This window comes from Jaculus jaculus, chromosome 14 (genome assembly GCF_020740685.1).
Source record: "Jaculus jaculus isolate mJacJac1 chromosome 14, mJacJac1.mat.Y.cur, whole genome shotgun sequence".
NCBI classification, from domain to species: Eukaryota; Metazoa; Chordata; class Mammalia; order Rodentia; family Dipodidae; genus Jaculus; species Jaculus jaculus.
Window position 1 is genome coordinate 45025206 of NC_059115.1, and position 17540 is coordinate 45042745.

Consider the following 17540-nt stretch of genomic DNA (forward strand, 5'->3'; position numbering starts at 1 on the left):
TGTTTATGTGTGTGGCATGTGTGTATGTCTACATGTGTATTTGTGTACATGTGCATGTGGATATGTTTCTGCATATATTTGGAGGCCTGATATTGACCTAGAGGTCTCTCCCTATTGTTCTCTACTTTCTATACCGAGTAAGGGTCTCTCACTGAACCCAGAGTACATATATTTAGCTAGTCAGCTAGCCACTTGCCTTGGGGATTTATTTAGTTGCTGGGGGCTTGAACTCAGGTCTTCACATTTGCACGATAAGTGCCTTACCAACTAAACTATCTCCCAGCATATCCTCCCAACATTATTGGATTTTACCAAGTATTTTTGACATATTCTTGCTTCTTACCTTTTTTAATAGTTATAAAATCCTTGACTCATATTCATACAAGTGAGTTTTTGACTCATTTAAAACATACTAAAATTCTAACATAAGTGATTTGATATCTGCTCAGTTTGTGTATGTCATCATAAAAATTTCTTAATTAATTTGTCCAGGATGTTTTAGATGCTCATTAAACTCCAAACATATTAGAGTCTCAGTCAGTATTTATAGTATGTACTTTATATAAATTCACATCCTTTTAAAATTTATCAAAGATAGCATTTTTTAACAAACTGTTAGGGCCTAGCCTTCTGAAAAATAGTAAGACAATTTTAATTCATTGTAGTGTTTTCAGCAGAACTCATACTTTCACTGTGAGAGGCTGTTTGACTAGTATTGAGTATTGGACCCTCAGGCTTCTACCATGAGCCAGTACTGTGGCCATAAACCATTTGTAAGCATTATCCTATTACCCCAAGATGAGAACTCATCAAACTCAGGAAAAATGGAGGGCACTTGTAATTATCAGGATCCACTTTTATATGTATGATAATAGAAGGTTAAATACAAATTATTCATTTTTCCTATGTCATTATCAAAGTTCAGAAGTTAATTGGAATGGGGACCTTGATCGCATTTTTATGTATTATGTGAATTCCACCCAAAACAATAGCATGGAGGTGGGCATTTCTTGAACAGCTATTCTGACTTTAAAAGCAAAGCAGGCTCTCACAGTCCTCATTGAAATGTGATGAGGTCGTTGTGTGATTTTAGATTAGACCTAGTCAACTGACACTTAGACATGATTATTCCCATTAGGAAATATTTCCAAAAACAAGGTAGAACTAGAACCCCAGATCATTGTTTGCTTTTTGTGTGGTGCAAACAGAAGCTAGTTCCCCAGATCGCTTTCTACACTACCTGTACTGTGAATGCCTGCCTTGATGGCACTCTTCTCCCTGTCACATTAGTTTAGCAGAAAGGGTACTGTAGCTTCTTACTTAGCAGTTTGAATATTTCCCAAAATTGAAGTTCATCACTGTACATTTTCTATTCAAAATAGAAGTGATTTTTTCCCCAAAACACTTACTTTGGTTTATGTTCTTTCTGGAGCAATATTTGGATTCTGTTTCTCTTCTGCACACTCTTTCATTTTAATTTATCTGTCAGCATCGACAATCAATTGTTTTGATGAAAGTTTATTTTCCTATATCCCCCCTTCTTCATTGTGCATAATATTAACCATATGCCTGTTAATATTTTACCCATTATCTCCTAAAAGCTATCCAAAGTGCTGTTAGAAGGTCACTCAGATTCTTAATTCAACCTGGTTGGTACAGGGATAAAGATTTCTGCCCAGCATCACCTCAGGGCTTCTCACTGTTGATAAAGCAGAGTGACCATGCTTCCCACCAGGATCCTAAGCCCCACTTTTGTTCTTATTTGTTTTCTGGTGTGCCTATTCTCAGTTGTTGGACCAGAGATGGATGGCTTATGACAGTGTCTGTTTTCAGATGTGCCATTTGGTTTCTTCCAGAAAAAATCTACAATTCAAATATCTAACTTCTCTGTAGGATGTCTGTACTAAGGACAATTAAACCAGAGAGAATGCAGGTTAAAGCAATACCCACTCTCACCATATTTGTTAGGGAGTGCCCACCTCTCATGCTTGCCTATGTGTATATACATTGTATGTAAAGCCAGCCCTCAGCCCTCCAAGACTTCTACATCCATCCACAGATTCAGTGACTCACAGACCATAACGACTCTAAAGGAACTGGGTCTATACTGAACATGTATAGATAACTTTTTCTTCCTTATCTTGATTTCTAAATTATACAGATTGTCTTCAACTGGGTGATGAGTCTACCTTGGGGTTTTTAGCTTTATTGTACTGTGAATATTAGACATTCAGTAGAAACTGTATTCTGTATTTTGAATGTTGTCCTTTTTCTTGATCATCAATGTTTTGGTGAGTGAAAAAGTCACTCTCTCAATGCTGGGTACGGGCAGCAAGCCTCAGCTGGCTATCAGCCACTCAAGTCATGAGTGGAAGCTGCAATAAATGCATTTTTAACTTATGACATGTTCAATTTGCCTTGGAATTTTTTAGGACACAGCCCCATTTTAACCCTAGGACTATCTATACACTATAATAATCATTTGCATAGTATTGATATTAGGCATAAGTAATTTGAATATAACTTACAGTATACAGACAGATCTATATAGGTTATAAACAAGTACTAAACCATTTTCATTGGAAATTTTGTTAATCAATTGGGAATGCTATAAATAATCTCCTAAAGATGCTTAGGAAAACTATAGTTTCTTGCTTAATCCACGTATACATCTGTCTTAGTAGCTACCAGACATATCTTTATGTTGCAAACAAAGAAACAGAGGCATAGACAAGAAAGCAAGCTTCAACTGATACACAGCTAATATGACTGTAGCACCAGAGTTGAATCCTAGTCATAGATTTTCACAGTACTGATTTTTAATTTGAGTTTTATCTGCTCAGTAAAAAAATCATGTGAAACACATAATAGAGAGTTTTACTTTAAAGGAATATGAGGTCTCAACACAAGCTGTCTCCAACCCTGATGAATTCATAGATTCATCTTAAGTGTCAACCTTTTCCTTTTGTTCCCAATATGAGTCCCAACATAGAGAAAACAGCACCATGATGTCTACACTGACTTATCTTTCCTAGCTTCAAATGTTTCTATCTAGAATAATGAGGCTCTTTCTCCATTAATAGTTTCATCTATAAAGTATGATGAAAAATAAGTTTATATACATAAATGCATACATACACAGACACACACACACACACACACACACACACACACACACACACACACGGATGATAGTACCTGTAGTTCACAGTGAGTAACCCACTTTACCTGATTGTGGTTTTTACTTTTGCTTTGGTGCTGGGCTGTAAACTCAGAGCTTTACACAGACTGTACCACTAAGCTGTGCCCTTAACCCTATTTTTTGTAACTCTGAGAGGAAGAAAAATACATTATTTACCCCAAATTATGATAGATTTAGTGAGTTTTAGTGGGATATATTTCATATTATAAATTGTAAGATTTACATAAATTTTATTTGAGACAATGTGTTCAAGATCCCCACCAACCACAACAGGTGTAGAGATTCTCTAATTTTTATAAAAATTATACAGTTCCTAACGAATCCATGTCCTCCTACAGGTTGCCAACCCAAGACATATAATGCAAACTTCATGTGTATTTTTTTCAGGTAGAAATAAAGCCAAGACTAAAACCTCTAAATGAATTCACTGCAGGCTCATACCTAGGGCACAAACTAATGTACAACTTAAAATCTAATGATTTTATAGCCAAGATATCTCTTCCCTACAAAGATGTCCCCTAAATCATACTCTAGATTGTTTATCAAATCAATAAGATTAACTAGTCAAGCACTGTTATGTCCTTAACAGTATTTTATATTCTAAACTTGCATTATTCTCACATTGGCCCTTGATCTTTTTCTTGTTTATAAGAGGACAGAAGGAAATTTAAAGTGATATTCCATGTTCCATCTATATAGCATTACTTAAGGCTATCTCATGGCACAGGGACTGATGACCAAATTATTATTGCTATGAATGCTATCATTGTCCTTCAAAGATCAAATCGTGACAATTTACTTTCTCAAAATCAAATTTGAAAATTTCTTTCAAGAGAAGCAATGAAATTTATTATTGTCAGAGCCCAGGTATGGTAAGTGTCATTGAACTATAGAAATAAAGGAATTTTGACGTCACTTAATAGAAAACATGGTGCTCTAAATATCTCATGACTTGACACACTCAAGTTAGAACAGAGGAAGGTCTTCCTCATATGCCAGTGGAAAGTCAACTTGAAATAATAGAGGATGAAGGATGTGAGCATCCGGGAAGCCATCAAAGCAAGCCAGACAAATCAGCAGGACAACTTGTTTCATCTGAGTTATTTGAAATATAGAAATGCAATGTAGTTAAATTGAAGATATAATATTGAATTAATCACTGCAGGAATGAAATTCCAATTCCCTTCAGCTGAAAGGGAATCAATGAACATTTATGTCAAACAGATGAGAATTCCTAGGTAACTTTCTTCATGACTTTGATCAAGGCAGAATCTAATGTTCTATGGCTGCAAATCTACATATTTGCTACTTGAATAGAAAGCATTTCATTTTCCTAGTCGAAGAATACATGAAGGGTTGCTGTTTCTTTTTCCCTATAACCAGGCCTGTTTCCTTTATTAGAATCACTTTATTCAGAAATGTTTGAAAGAGGAAGCAGGTGCTTCTGTGGAATTTTTCTGTGTTTTGGGTAAATTTAGAGCCATAGGGGGTGAAAAAAAAAAAAAGAGAGAAAAGCTACTGGTTTGTTCAGCTATTAATTTTTGGAAAATAAAAGGAAAGAAATTAATAGAATTAGTTCACACAAACTTGACTATAATTTATGGATAAATGTAAATAGATCCATTATATTTAGATTAAATATTTAGATACTAAAAGTCTGTTCATCTTTTAAACAATTGAATTTGCTCCACAACCATTCTCCCTGGGCTAGAAAGAACATAATTACAGTTTCAAGTTGATTCGGTGTACATTTTGTTTTTATGTTTTTACCTCTAACAGTTTCATTGTTCCTTGTTCTACTATTTTGAAAATCACAATGAAGTCATTGTGTAGTGACTATATTAGTGCATGAATCAGGTCAGAATATTTATTCCCCTAAGAATGAATAGACCAGTCCTTATTCCATTAGACAGATACAGTAAGTGAGATCCATAGCACTGGAACACTGTTTATAAAACCTCTTGGTGAGGGCTAGACAGATGGCTTAGCAGGTAAGGAGCAGTTAAGGCACTTGCCTGCGAAGGCTGATGATCCATGTTGATTTCCCTGTACCCTAGCAAAGCCAGATACACAAAGTGGTGCATGCTCCAATGAGTCAGAATAATAAAACATATACCAATATAAAAACATCACAGTTATCATCATTTAAGATGTACAATTATTTGTCAATTAAAAATAATTTTTGCAGGCTGGAGAGATTGGTCAGTGGTTAAAATGCTTGCTTGCAAAGATTTATTTCCTTGGTTCAATTCCCCAGTACCTATACAAAACCAGATGCACAAAGTGGCATATGCCTCTGGAGTTCATTTGCAGTGTCAGGAAGGCCTGGTATGCACATACTCTTATTCTCTCTGTGTCTGTCTCTCTCTGTATTTATGTTCAATAAATAATATTTTGAAAATAACATTTTAAGGTCTCTTAAGAGTAAAATTACAAAAAAATTATTATTTTGAGGGAAATTCACATTTTGGTAGCAATCTTGTATTTCTTCATGTTGGCTAACATCAGCAAGGCTTACTTTTAGTTTAATATATAAACTCAAACTCCCAGAAAGAGCTGTTCTACTTTTTCAAGCTTTGAAAGACACATCTACAGGGTAATGGCATAAGAGATGTTTCATTTTACATACCTGCATAAACTACCCTAAAGGAGGTCTTAGAAGCTACTAAGGCAGAGAACAAATGCATGTGTTAATACATATGTTATTACTTAGCATACCATATGAAAAGCTTGAGGGAGTTTGTTTCTATTACTTTCCTTTTAGTCTTCTTACTACTATCTATATTTGGCTTGTACCTGAGGTTTTTGGAAAAGCCCCAGCCTGTCTTAGGGGACCTAATTGACATCTTTGGGATTCCCTGTCTTGAAGGATAGAGTAGGAAAACTTGTGATAAATTTTACCTTAGGTGTTGTTTTGCCCTTTCTTCATGCCACATATTTAAGGATCAACTATTTCTTTAAAGTTAGGTGAGTTTGTACCATTTTCATTGTTAAAATGAAAACATAACTTTAAAAAAAAATTTATCCTGGTCTGTAGAAATGGCTTAGCAGTTAAGATGTCTGCCGGCAAAGCCAAAGAACCCAGATTCAGTGCTCCAGAACCCACATAAGCCAAGATGCACAAGGTAGCACATGTGTCTAGAGTTCATTTGCATTGGCTGGGGGCCCTGGCATGCCCATTCTTTCTCTCTGTCTGCCTCTATATATCTCAGATAAGTAAATAAATATATTTAAAAAAATTAAAAATGTTTATCATTCAGAAAAATATCATCAGAATCAGAATGGTAATTTTCTTTTCTTTTCTTTCTTTCAGTCTTGCTCTAGCCCAGGCTGACCTGGAATTCGCTATGTAGTATCAGGGTGTTTTTGAACTTGTGGTTATCCTACTACCTACCCCTCCTATGTGAAGGGTTGGAAAGATGGCTCAGTGACTAAAGTGATTACAAGTATGAGGTCCAGAATTCAGATCCCTAGATTGCAAATGGGAGCCCATAATCCCAGCACTGAGAAGAATGAGAGTTTCTAGGGCTCTTTGATTAGCTAGTTGAGATGAGTGAGTGTGCTGTCTCTACAGGAAGAGACCCTATTTCACAGAATAAAGTAGACATTGACTGAGAACGACCGTCAATATGACCTGTCCTGAACATAAACATTACATACATATACAATGTTTGCCATATATATATATATATATATATATATATATATATATATATATATATATATATATAATTTTTAAAAACTAATTTGTGAACATAGAGAAGAGAATGGGTGCACCAGGGTCTTCCTACAAATGAGCTAGAGATTCATGTACCACTTTGTGTATCTGACTTTATGTAGGTACTGTGGAATCAAACCTGAGCTAGCAAGATTTACAAATAAGTGCTTTTAACTGCTAAGCCATCTCCACAGTCCATTTTTTTTAAGTTTTTGCATAGTTTTTTACATGAAAGATTTCCTAGCCACTATGATAAATAGTAGGGGTGTGTGTGTGTGTGTGTGTGTGTGTGTGTGTGTGTGTGTGTGTTTATGAGAGAGAGGGAGAGAGAGAGAGAGAGAGAGAATCCATTAGCTTATCCAGCTTCTTATGGAGTCAGCCACTTATTGCACTGGTAAAAGGACCCTCATGTTATAGCAGGGTGAATTCTTCTTCTGCTAATAACATCATTTCCATTTGCTAGTGAAAATGGACATTTCTGCTTTAAGAAAAACTACAGTACATAACAAGAAGAGCACAATTGTGTTCCCATGACATTGCTTAAAGAAGGGGTTTAAATTTCCATAAGAGAAAAATCAGACCTAATGAAGAGTGGACAGCATTATTGTGGTGCTGTTCCTTTGTTCCCTAGCCTTGAATTATTTCTCTTATTTTACTGCACATTTTCTTGTATATAAAGTTCCATTGTCTCATGTGCAGTCTGGTGAAGCCCCTCTTCAGAATTAGCTACTGAGAATTGGTGTGGGAATAATAGTCCAAAAGCACTACCTCTGGAGTCATTAAATGGTGGGCTTCCTTTAGCTAGTATGTTCTGAAGAAAATTTCCATTTTGCAAGGGCAGTGTAAATTTTGCATATCATTTTAATAGCAAGGTAGGTCAATCAAATTTTAATTGGCTCCAATTAGCACTCCCATGGGCTGTGAGATTCTGTACCTGCTTTGGACTGCACTTAAAAGGAAATGCTATTTAGCCACTAATGCCATTGGAAAAAAAAATGTCCACTGTTCACTGTATGTGATCAGCAAATCAGAGTCTTGCCACCCAGCACTTTGCCAGCTATTTAAGTTCTACACACCCAAACATGTATAGTTTCATGTAGGCCATTGCATAGTGTGCATGTATGAGTAGGTTTTGGCAATGAAACTTGAAATCACTTGTGTCTTCACTTGTGCCTAATCTAAAGAGTGTATTCTAACATTTTTTTTTCCAGGATGTTTGAACATGTTTGGAAAGTACTCTTAAATAAGAAAATTGGGGAAGCATAGAAAATGAGAATTCTTTTCTATCTTAAGAGCTGGCATGGTTGCTTTTGATTATCATCTTGATTGGTTTACAAAATGCTTCAAGAACTGGTGGCACACAGCTTTCCAGAGAGCATCAACTGAAGGGGATGGGTGGAGAAGCATCGTGAACATAACTGATCTCATTGCCTGGACCAGGATCCCAAAAGGCAAAAGGAGAAAGCTACCTGGGTTCCATTTAGCATCTGCTGTCTCTGCATCATGACTTCCTCTAAATGTAGCCAGCATCCTCATGCTCCTGCTGTCCCACCTCACTACTATAGAAGCCTGTCCCCTATTACTGTGAGCCAAAATGTATCCTTTCTCCCTTCACTTGGTTTGGACAGTTAGTCTATCATAGCAATGATAAGTAATAAATACAAACACCATTGCTTCCATTTTTGGTAGCAAATGCTCTACTGTTTTACCTTTGTTGGTTCTCATAATACCTTTAGCAACTGAAGTTATCCTCCCCCAGTGGATACCAGCATCTTCAATTACATTGAGACTCTACAAAGTACAGTTTGTAGAACATTTCAGTTCTTCCCCGCAAATAGTTTCCTCATCAGACCAGAAAGTTCACCTCCATCCAGACTGGGGAGTAAGGTCATTACAAAATGTATTTGTGGCCTGAGAAGCGTGTCAAATGTACATAAAATGCCACAATAACTCTGTCCATTTCTCTTTAGGTCTCATTTCCCCAGTAAATTGTAAAGTGATTACTCTCACAATAATATGATTCTCTGGCAGCCTTTGGGAGGAAGCATGTCAGCAAATTCCTTGCAATGGTTTTGATACTTGGTGGTTAACCAGAGCCATTGCTACACATCCTGTTTTGAATAGTACCATATATTGCTCCAACCTGCTCACCATCATCTTGAGATCTCCGTGGAGCAAAGAAGCAAGGGCAGGATAAATCCTATGAAGACAACTTGATCTGGTGATTTAAAATGGAAGATCATATTTCAAAATCCCATGAGAAAAAAAAATGAATGCTTTTAAAAATGTATAATGTCCATTAGAAGTACTCCTGAAACTCTGATCTAACAAATATGGAGGAAGACACTACTTGACCATATCAGTATCAATGAAACAGCGGTGGTACCAATTAATAAGAACTTCCTGGCAGAAGCAGTTAATATTAATATTGGGGCATACTTTGTAGAGTTTCAATGAGATAGAAGATGCTCGTACCCACAAGGGAAGAGGGGAAATAACTACAGTTGCTAAATGTATTGGGAGAACCAACAAAGGAAAAACAGCATAGCATATAGGGAAGCTGCATCATCTCCTGCTATCTTATGTAACAAAGTGAAGATAACACTTAAATGTTACCCATCTAGCTACTAAAAATCTAGAGACAGAGTATACACAAGCATTTAGGTGCCAGATAAGCTTTGTGAAGCTTCATGTGGAAGCTAAGGCAACATGACTGCTAAACCAACTCATAGTTTGGTCTTTAAGAAACCCTGACGTATAACATAGGTCAACCACCTATTTCTAAAGCATTCATTCATCTGTCATAACTACTTATTTCTGCCCACATAGCTTAAAAAGAGCTGCTGGCAATAGAAATCAAGTGTATGTAGGTGAAAGTGCACAACATACACTTATGTTAGGCTTGATCCAGGGTCAAACATAGGGTACTGACAGTCAAGCTGGAAACAGTCCTAAAGCATGAAATTCTAGTTATAGTTTCTCATTCCTTTTCCAGGATTCTTATCACCCTGACAAGTCAGTCTTACTAGTTCTCCAAAGTAGTTCACAAGATGTTAATAGTCTACTCATGGAAACTTTCTATATGTGATCATCTGGTTTCCACAGCAAGTTTGTAAAATAACATTTGAAAGATAACCTACTGAAATGTTGGGTATTCCCACTGACTTCTTGTGTTTTGTGGTACAAACTCGACATTCCTAATAACTGACCTTTTGTTCTTGGAGCCTAAAAATGGCTTCAATTTTCTACCAAGTTTTAGATTGTTAAGTATAAACTGCATCTCAGACCTTCAACCAAGTTAGTGTCATCTGAAAACACCAGAACAAAATTTTATTTCCAATTGTGTGAGTCCTTGATAAATCCTTGAATGATATTAAGTAAGGCTACAAACCTTCTTCAGTATGTCTTCACTTAAAGTAGGTCAGACATCCCCAGTTGGCACAGCAGAAAATGGACCAAGTTACTTTTATAATTTTGCCTAAGTACAGTTTTGTTTGGCAAAATGTGTTCTAGAAAATGCCTGGGAATAGGATTCAATCTCCTTCAAAAAAGAATTTCATAATGAAATAAGAAACAAACCTGAAAATGTCAGTGGCATGTGTATTAATGTATGTGCTGGTAAACACCAGAGTGGCATATTTCATGTTAAATTAACTGGTCTTATACTTTAGCAACCTGGGAAGGAATGTGTCGGGAGAAGTGACATCATTCATCATAAACTACTTTTCAGAAAGTAGAGTTTCAGTGCTTTATTCCCTTAGAGTTCAGCTTTGATGGATAAACACCCTTAGCTGAATAAAAAAAGTTCTTGTTTCTAATATCCACGTAGCATTATTAATAGAAATCCTACTAGCCAAGTTGTTTGAGCATAATTTGTTTATGATTTACTCAAGAGATTGTGAAAAGGTTTTGTTGTTGTTGTTGTTTGTTTTTATTATTTTATTTTATTTTTTCAATGTAGGGTCTCACTCTAGCTCACCTGTAATTCACTATGTAGTCTCAGGGTGGCCGTGAACTCATGGCAATCCCCCAACTGTGCCTCCCAAGTGCAGGGATTAAAGGAATATGCCACCACACCCAGCTGTGAAAGGGTTTTATAAAGTCTAGCTTGTTTGAGAATATAAAATGATTAGTTTTGTTATACCTTTTATTTATCATACCATATGAAGTAATAATGAAAAAAAAAGCAAAACTCCAGAGAATTCCAAACTGATACTTGTGTGATTTTGTAGTATACAATTAACATTTACTACAGATGCAGATTTTTATAATACATACTCTCAAATAGTTTTATAGCAGATATTCTTGTATTTTTTTCAAAATGCAATAAATGGCATAATTCTCAAATGTTTTCTATCAGAGTAATGCTTCATATATTTTCAAATAGTCATAAGAGCAATAAATGAAAGGACAGTGTAGATCTTCCTTCTGATATAAAAGTTCTGTTTCAGTCTGTCTCAGAGGTAAAGTCCATAACCAAAGGTATAACTATATACCTTGTCAACCATTTAGACATTACTCTAGCAAAATGGGATTTGGTGTCTAATGGGGGTATTCAAGAGAAAGGGTCATCCGTTGTCCTGCAAATAACGCAGTTTGTTTCTTCTTTGTGGCTGACTAAACAGGCACTGTTATATGTATACCTATTGATATATAACTAGGATGATTATAATAACTTAGCTATTGTTTAACATTGATATACAAGTGTCTTTGTGTGAAGTTAACTAAGTGTCAATTTGCATAAGTACCCAGAAGTACTGTACCTGGTTAGATCTACTTTTAGATTTTGCAAGACCTCCATACTTATTTCCATTGTGTCAGACCTAAAGTGCATTCCCATCAGCAGTGGCATAAGCAATATTTCTTTCATTTTTAGGTCTTAGATGTTATGTAGACACAGGAAATCATAGATGTATACATGATATGAAAGAAGAAAAAAAAACTTTCTAAGGGAACAAAGGAGACAAATGGGATAAGGAAGGGGAAATAGAAACAGTTGGATAAGGATGCAAAATCCATCATATAATTCTAGGAAAATAGCTTATGCCACCCAGTACTATCTATAATGAATACATATCAGTTTTAAAAGAAAACGGAAGAAAGGGATCAAAGATACAGGGCATGTTTTTGCCCAGGGGAAACATGTATAGAGACCTAGGTGGCAGAGTGACCAAGAGTTTTGTTGGACTTTTCTCAGGGCTTTAGCCATGAAGGGACTTGTGTCAAGAGTAAGTCACACCAATTAACAAGGAACAAGGCTGAAGCCCAAGTGACAATTAATTGGAGATAAGGACAGCAGCAGGGGTTTGCTGAGTTCTCCATTTTAATAAATACCGACAGCTGAATCTTCTTTCTAACTACTCTTCTTTATGACTTACAGGAGAAATATTCAGCATTAGTGTGGTTTAAGTATAATTTGGGAGGGATGCCTTACTATTTAAGGCACGTTCCTGACAAACCTAAGTACCCAGGCTTGATGCCCCAGTACCTACGCAAGTCAGATGCACAAGGTGGTACAGGCATGTGGAGTTCGTTTACAGTAGCTGGAAGCCCTGGTGCCACCATGTATTCTCTTGGTCTCTAAAATAAATACAATACATAAAATAAAACCTATAAATGTAATCTTTATATTACTTATTTACTATAGAAAACTTCATTTAGTAATGGAATTTATTTCTTCAAAATTTTTGTTAGAATTATCCTATGCTTGGATCTTCAATGAGTACCCATCGTTTGTTGAAGAAGACAGTAGGAGATTTGTCTCTCAAGAGACAGGTCATCTCTACATAGCCAAGGTGGAGCCATCTGATGTGGGAAATTACACATGTGTGGTCACAAGTACAGTGACAAATGCCAGAGTACTTGGCTCGCCGACCCCTTTGGTGCTGCGCTCTGATGGTATGAAACTTTCTAGAGTGGAATGCACATGAAGTCATCTCTTCTAATATTTACAAGCTTGAGGTTGACAAAACATTGGATATTTTGTTATATGCTAAAGAGCTAATAAAACTGTTCTAAAATAAATCCATTAATACCTGTTTTCAGCAATTGGAAGGCAGAGGTAGGAGGATTGGCATGAGTTTGAGGCCAACCCAGCACTAGAGTGAGATGCTACATCAAAAACAAAATAAATGAATAAGTAAACAAATATAAAATAATAATAATAATAATAATAATAATAATAATAATAATAATGATAATAATAATAAAATATACCTACGCTGTAAGAGAAAGCCAGTTTATTATATTATATTGGGTAGTTGACCTATTTAAAGTAAACCAGAGCTGGGGATGGGAAGTAGCTTACTCTGTACAGTTTGCCTAGTGTGCCCAAAGCCCTCTCTAATACCATATAAAACCTGACATGATAGTGCAAGCCTGCTTCCCCTGCACTTGGCAGAAGGAAGCAGGAAGATCAAAAGTCTAAAGTCATCCTGGATCTACAGTGAGATCAAGGCTAGCCTGAGCTATGTGAGACCCTAACTCAAAAAAAAGGGTAGCTATAGCTGATAATGGCATGACCACAAAATTATGTAACTTCCTAGTCTGTTATCTTTGAATTAGAATACTTCTATTTGTTAAGTCACTGTAAGGAGCCATTTAATAGGTTTAAGATTGGTATCTTTGTTACCAGGGTACAATTTAATAAATTTCTTGCTATAATTTTTGTTGCTTTGGAAATTTTAGGGAGTTATAATGCACTATATATTTTAATTTAAATAGAAAAGATAAAGAGAATACAGAATTTCAAAAGACTGACATTTGATATACTTTAAAATATGTGTTTATTTTCTTAGAAGTGCTTTGTAATAGATAAAATAAACAATTATGATTCAATGAATTCAGGGCTTTCAAGTGTTTATTAATGTTGTTTGTTGGATACAGGTCAGCACTGTTTAGTAATTTGAATCACTCAAAGTAGTGGGCTAAAAATGGAGCCAAAGACTGTTATATTTTCGAAACCAATGTGATTCCAAGAGAAACATTGGCCAATTTTGTATTGGGACTTTACAGGTGTCATGGGAGAATATGAACCGAAAATTGAAGTCCAGTTCCCAGAAACGCTTCCAGCAGCTAAAGGTTCAACTGTGAAATTGGAATGCTTTGCTCTTGGAAAGTGAGTTGTATACCACTCTCTTCTATATCCTGTAATATTGTGTTGGAATATCAGGGTGACCTTTGCTACTACATTTTATTTCCTATAATTTACTTTTACTTAGAAGCAAAGGAATAATTAAATGCCAGAAAATATTCACAGTAGTTTGAAACTTTAAAACCGATTTGAGAAAATCTACATTACTTTCATAAGCTAGAATGTCATTTTTTAATGAAGTGGTTATGTAATGTGTGTTTATTTTCTGTATATCCAATTCAAGAAAACTGCACAATTATTTTGTTAAAAGATCATCTATTAATTTCTAAGTCTAGTTGGATATGTTGCCATATGCCTGTAATCCAAGTATTCAGGAAGGGCCAGTCTGACATATATATGGGGCATGGTGCTGCACCTCAAAAGGAGAATGAAATCTTTACTTCATGCTTATGTAATGTGTTCTACATGTGCTTTCCATGCCTTTTTGCTCTATTGTGACCAAAGATTTTTGTTTTGTTTTGTCACATTCAGAAGGCCTCCAGAGAGCATCAAATTATTTGACTTTTTTTCCCCTTAGCCCTGTGCCTCAAATTAACTGGAGAAGAAGTGATGGAATGCCATTTCCCAGCAAAATTAAACTGAGGAAGTTCAATGGGGTACTTGAAATCCCCAGCTTCCAACAGGAAGATGCAGGTTCTTATGAGTGCATTGCTGAAAATTCACGAGGAAAAAATGTGGCCAGAGGGCGCCTCACGTACTATGGTGAGCATCTGCTTTGGGCAGGCATGACTGGTTTTTGCTCCTCATGTATGATGTTGTTTTAGGGGTGGATGGACATGGGTATAGCAGGATCTTGAAGTTTAAATTGGTCCTGTCAACACTTATTCTCATTTTGTTAAAGTAGGACAGGCATTTACCAGAGAAGTAAGAAATTATAAAAGAATTGAAACTTTGCAACCAACTTAGGTATATATTCCTGTAATGATTTTAAAATGATTCATATGATAATGAATTCTTCCATATTTTTAATATATTTAAGCATATATGAGATCTTTGTTCTATCTGCCTTTTCATCTAGAAAGGATGGGTTTATGTTTTTCTCTCGTTAAAAACAGCCTCTTGGGAAAAAGTTGTAGTGATCACATGAGACAAACTATGTAAATTGAGGACCTTGTTGAGTTATTCAGTATTAAGCTTCCCTTTACTAATGTATCTATACTCTGTCTGCTTCCTTTAATGTGCAATCGCATTTGTTTGACATACTGCTCAACTTGGTTGACCAAATATTATTTGGTTAACCAAATAATAATGTTACCTTTATTTAGAGTTAATTTTTTAGAAAATTAGTTTTCTTTTTCATTTTATTTTTTTTCTGTTTTAAAAAATACCATTAAGTTTTAAAGAATACATGACTGAGAAAGCATTAACATGCTGTAACACAAAATATAACTGAAAGTGAAAATAATGGATAAATATTTATAATTTAGTCATTAAAATCATTGTAGAATTTGTATGAAATCACAAATTTTATGTAAACCAAATTGTGTTAAAGTCTTTTTTTTAGTAACTAGAAGCTGAAACATTTTGCAATATAAATGTATACAATGCACATATATGTTGCTGGAAGTAAAATGTGTATAAAAACAATGATGGGAATTGTTGGACCTTCTGTGATTCCCCTCACTAATTTGAAGTTTGCAAGTCCATTACCTATGGCATGATTAATACTTGGTATATATTTAGATTTTAGGATCTGTTAGGGACAAAATATACCCATGGTTTACTATCATGACTCATTCAGCATTATAACTTTCCCATCTGTTATTACTTTAACATATAGGGAAGCACACTGGGTATTAAGGACTATGAGTTGGTGATATTGGTGATGTGGCATGGAAATTTTGATGGTGATAGAAAGAGCAGGGATACCCACTGCATGGTAAAAGGCACATTAAAAGTTAAGTTGGCCTTAACATCAGGTTGTGGCTCAATTTCTCTATTTTTTTTTTCTTATCTACCATTATCTGTCTGTCTCCCTTTATCTGCAGGTTAAATTCACTGTTATCGCAGTGTGGTTGCCAGCAATGGCCAGCACATCAAATTTAATTTATCCTTGTATTCCAAAACAGCTACTAATCCCTTGCTCAAATGTCCATCTCTACTTCAATCACTGGCATAGAAAAAATGGATTAGACAATTTAAGAGCTTCTCTTTGGAACAGGGCATGAAATAAAGTGTCCCTATATTTTATGAAAAATGTGAGATGAGAAGAAAGAGGATAGTAAAATGAAAGAGGAGCACTATTTAAGAAGAAAAATGTAAATTAGCCAGCCATGGTGGCACACACCTTTAATTCTAACACTCTAGAGGCTAAGGTAGGAAGATCAGTGTGAGTTCAAGGCAGCCTGAGACTACATAGTGAATTCCAGAATAACCAACCAGGGATAGAGCAAGATGACCCTACCTCAAAAACAGAAAGAAAGAAAAAGAAAGAAAGAAAGAAAGAAAGAAAGAAAGAAAGAAAGAAAGAAAGAAAGAAGGAAAGAAAGAAAGAAGGAAAGAAGGAACAGATGGACAGGAAGGCGAACTATTGTTTTTCTCCATTTTGTAGATAACATGTTATATACCTAAGAAATAAATTATACATTAATGACATAGAGGATTTCATGAAAGCTGCCCTATATTTTTGACTTAATATTAAACCATGACTTCCATAAATATATTTTTGTTTTCTTATGACACTCTCTGTTTCATGTGGGAATGGTGAGATAGACTATTTGATCTAATGTAACAGATAATAGAAAAAACTGATTAATTTGGCAGTGACAGTCTTGGGGATGGCTCAGTCTTCAAAATGTTCCTTCTATTCATAGGAGAATATTAGTATGGGTAACTCATGCAAATTTTCACAAAACATTCTGGTCTCAGTTAAATATTCTTGTGTGAATCTATTTGCAGTCTCATTCCAAGTTGGGTAAATAATTCCTAAAAGAAAAAAAATGACGTGTTTTAATATAAAAATAGGAGAAGTAATATTGGTCTTAACTGTGTTTCATACTGTGTAAATAGATTGTTTTAAATAATGAAGAGTGATGAGGAAGAGGAGGAGGGAACCTTAAGGATGTAGTTTTTTTAGGAAAGGCTCAACAGCCATGATTTCCTTTCCATTTATTTACAAAAAAGGCAGTTTTCTGAGATAGAAGTGAAAAGATAAATCTTCATCTGGTTATAAGTAAGTAGAGATAGATAAACAACTTTTCCATTCGAGGCACATGTCACATGCATATTATATGCTGACGCTGTGCAGCCACCAAGAGATCTCACCTCCTAGGTTTGCTTGTAAACCCAGGCCCAGACAAGGTAGACTGCTCACTGTGTGCGGAGAGGTTTTCATCTCAAGTGCTATGTTCCTTTCATCTGCAAAAGAATGTTCCAAGTACCTTCAAAACATAAAGGAAAATGATTAATTTACATGATCTAGCTGGGTTGCATACATATTTAGAAGTTGCCTCAATTATGAATGTCCT

At 35.5% G+C, this 17540-nt stretch overlaps 1 protein-coding gene across 4 annotated transcripts in view; it reads left to right on the plus strand.

Annotated features, from left to right (window-relative positions):
• The window catches only part of Cntn3 (contactin 3), a 443276-nt gene that overhangs the window by 298508 nt on the left and 127228 nt on the right, over window positions 1–17540 (plus strand). For all 4 annotated transcript variants that reach the window (XM_004651504.2, XM_045133940.1, XM_045133938.1 and 1 more), the window contains 3 exons: window positions 12615–12818; window positions 13935–14037; window positions 14591–14775. In XM_004651504.2, the coding sequence (XP_004651561.2) occupies window positions 12615–12818; window positions 13935–14037; window positions 14591–14775 (492 nt within the window). The remainder of the gene's footprint in view (window positions 1–12614; window positions 12819–13934; window positions 14038–14590; window positions 14776–17540) is intronic.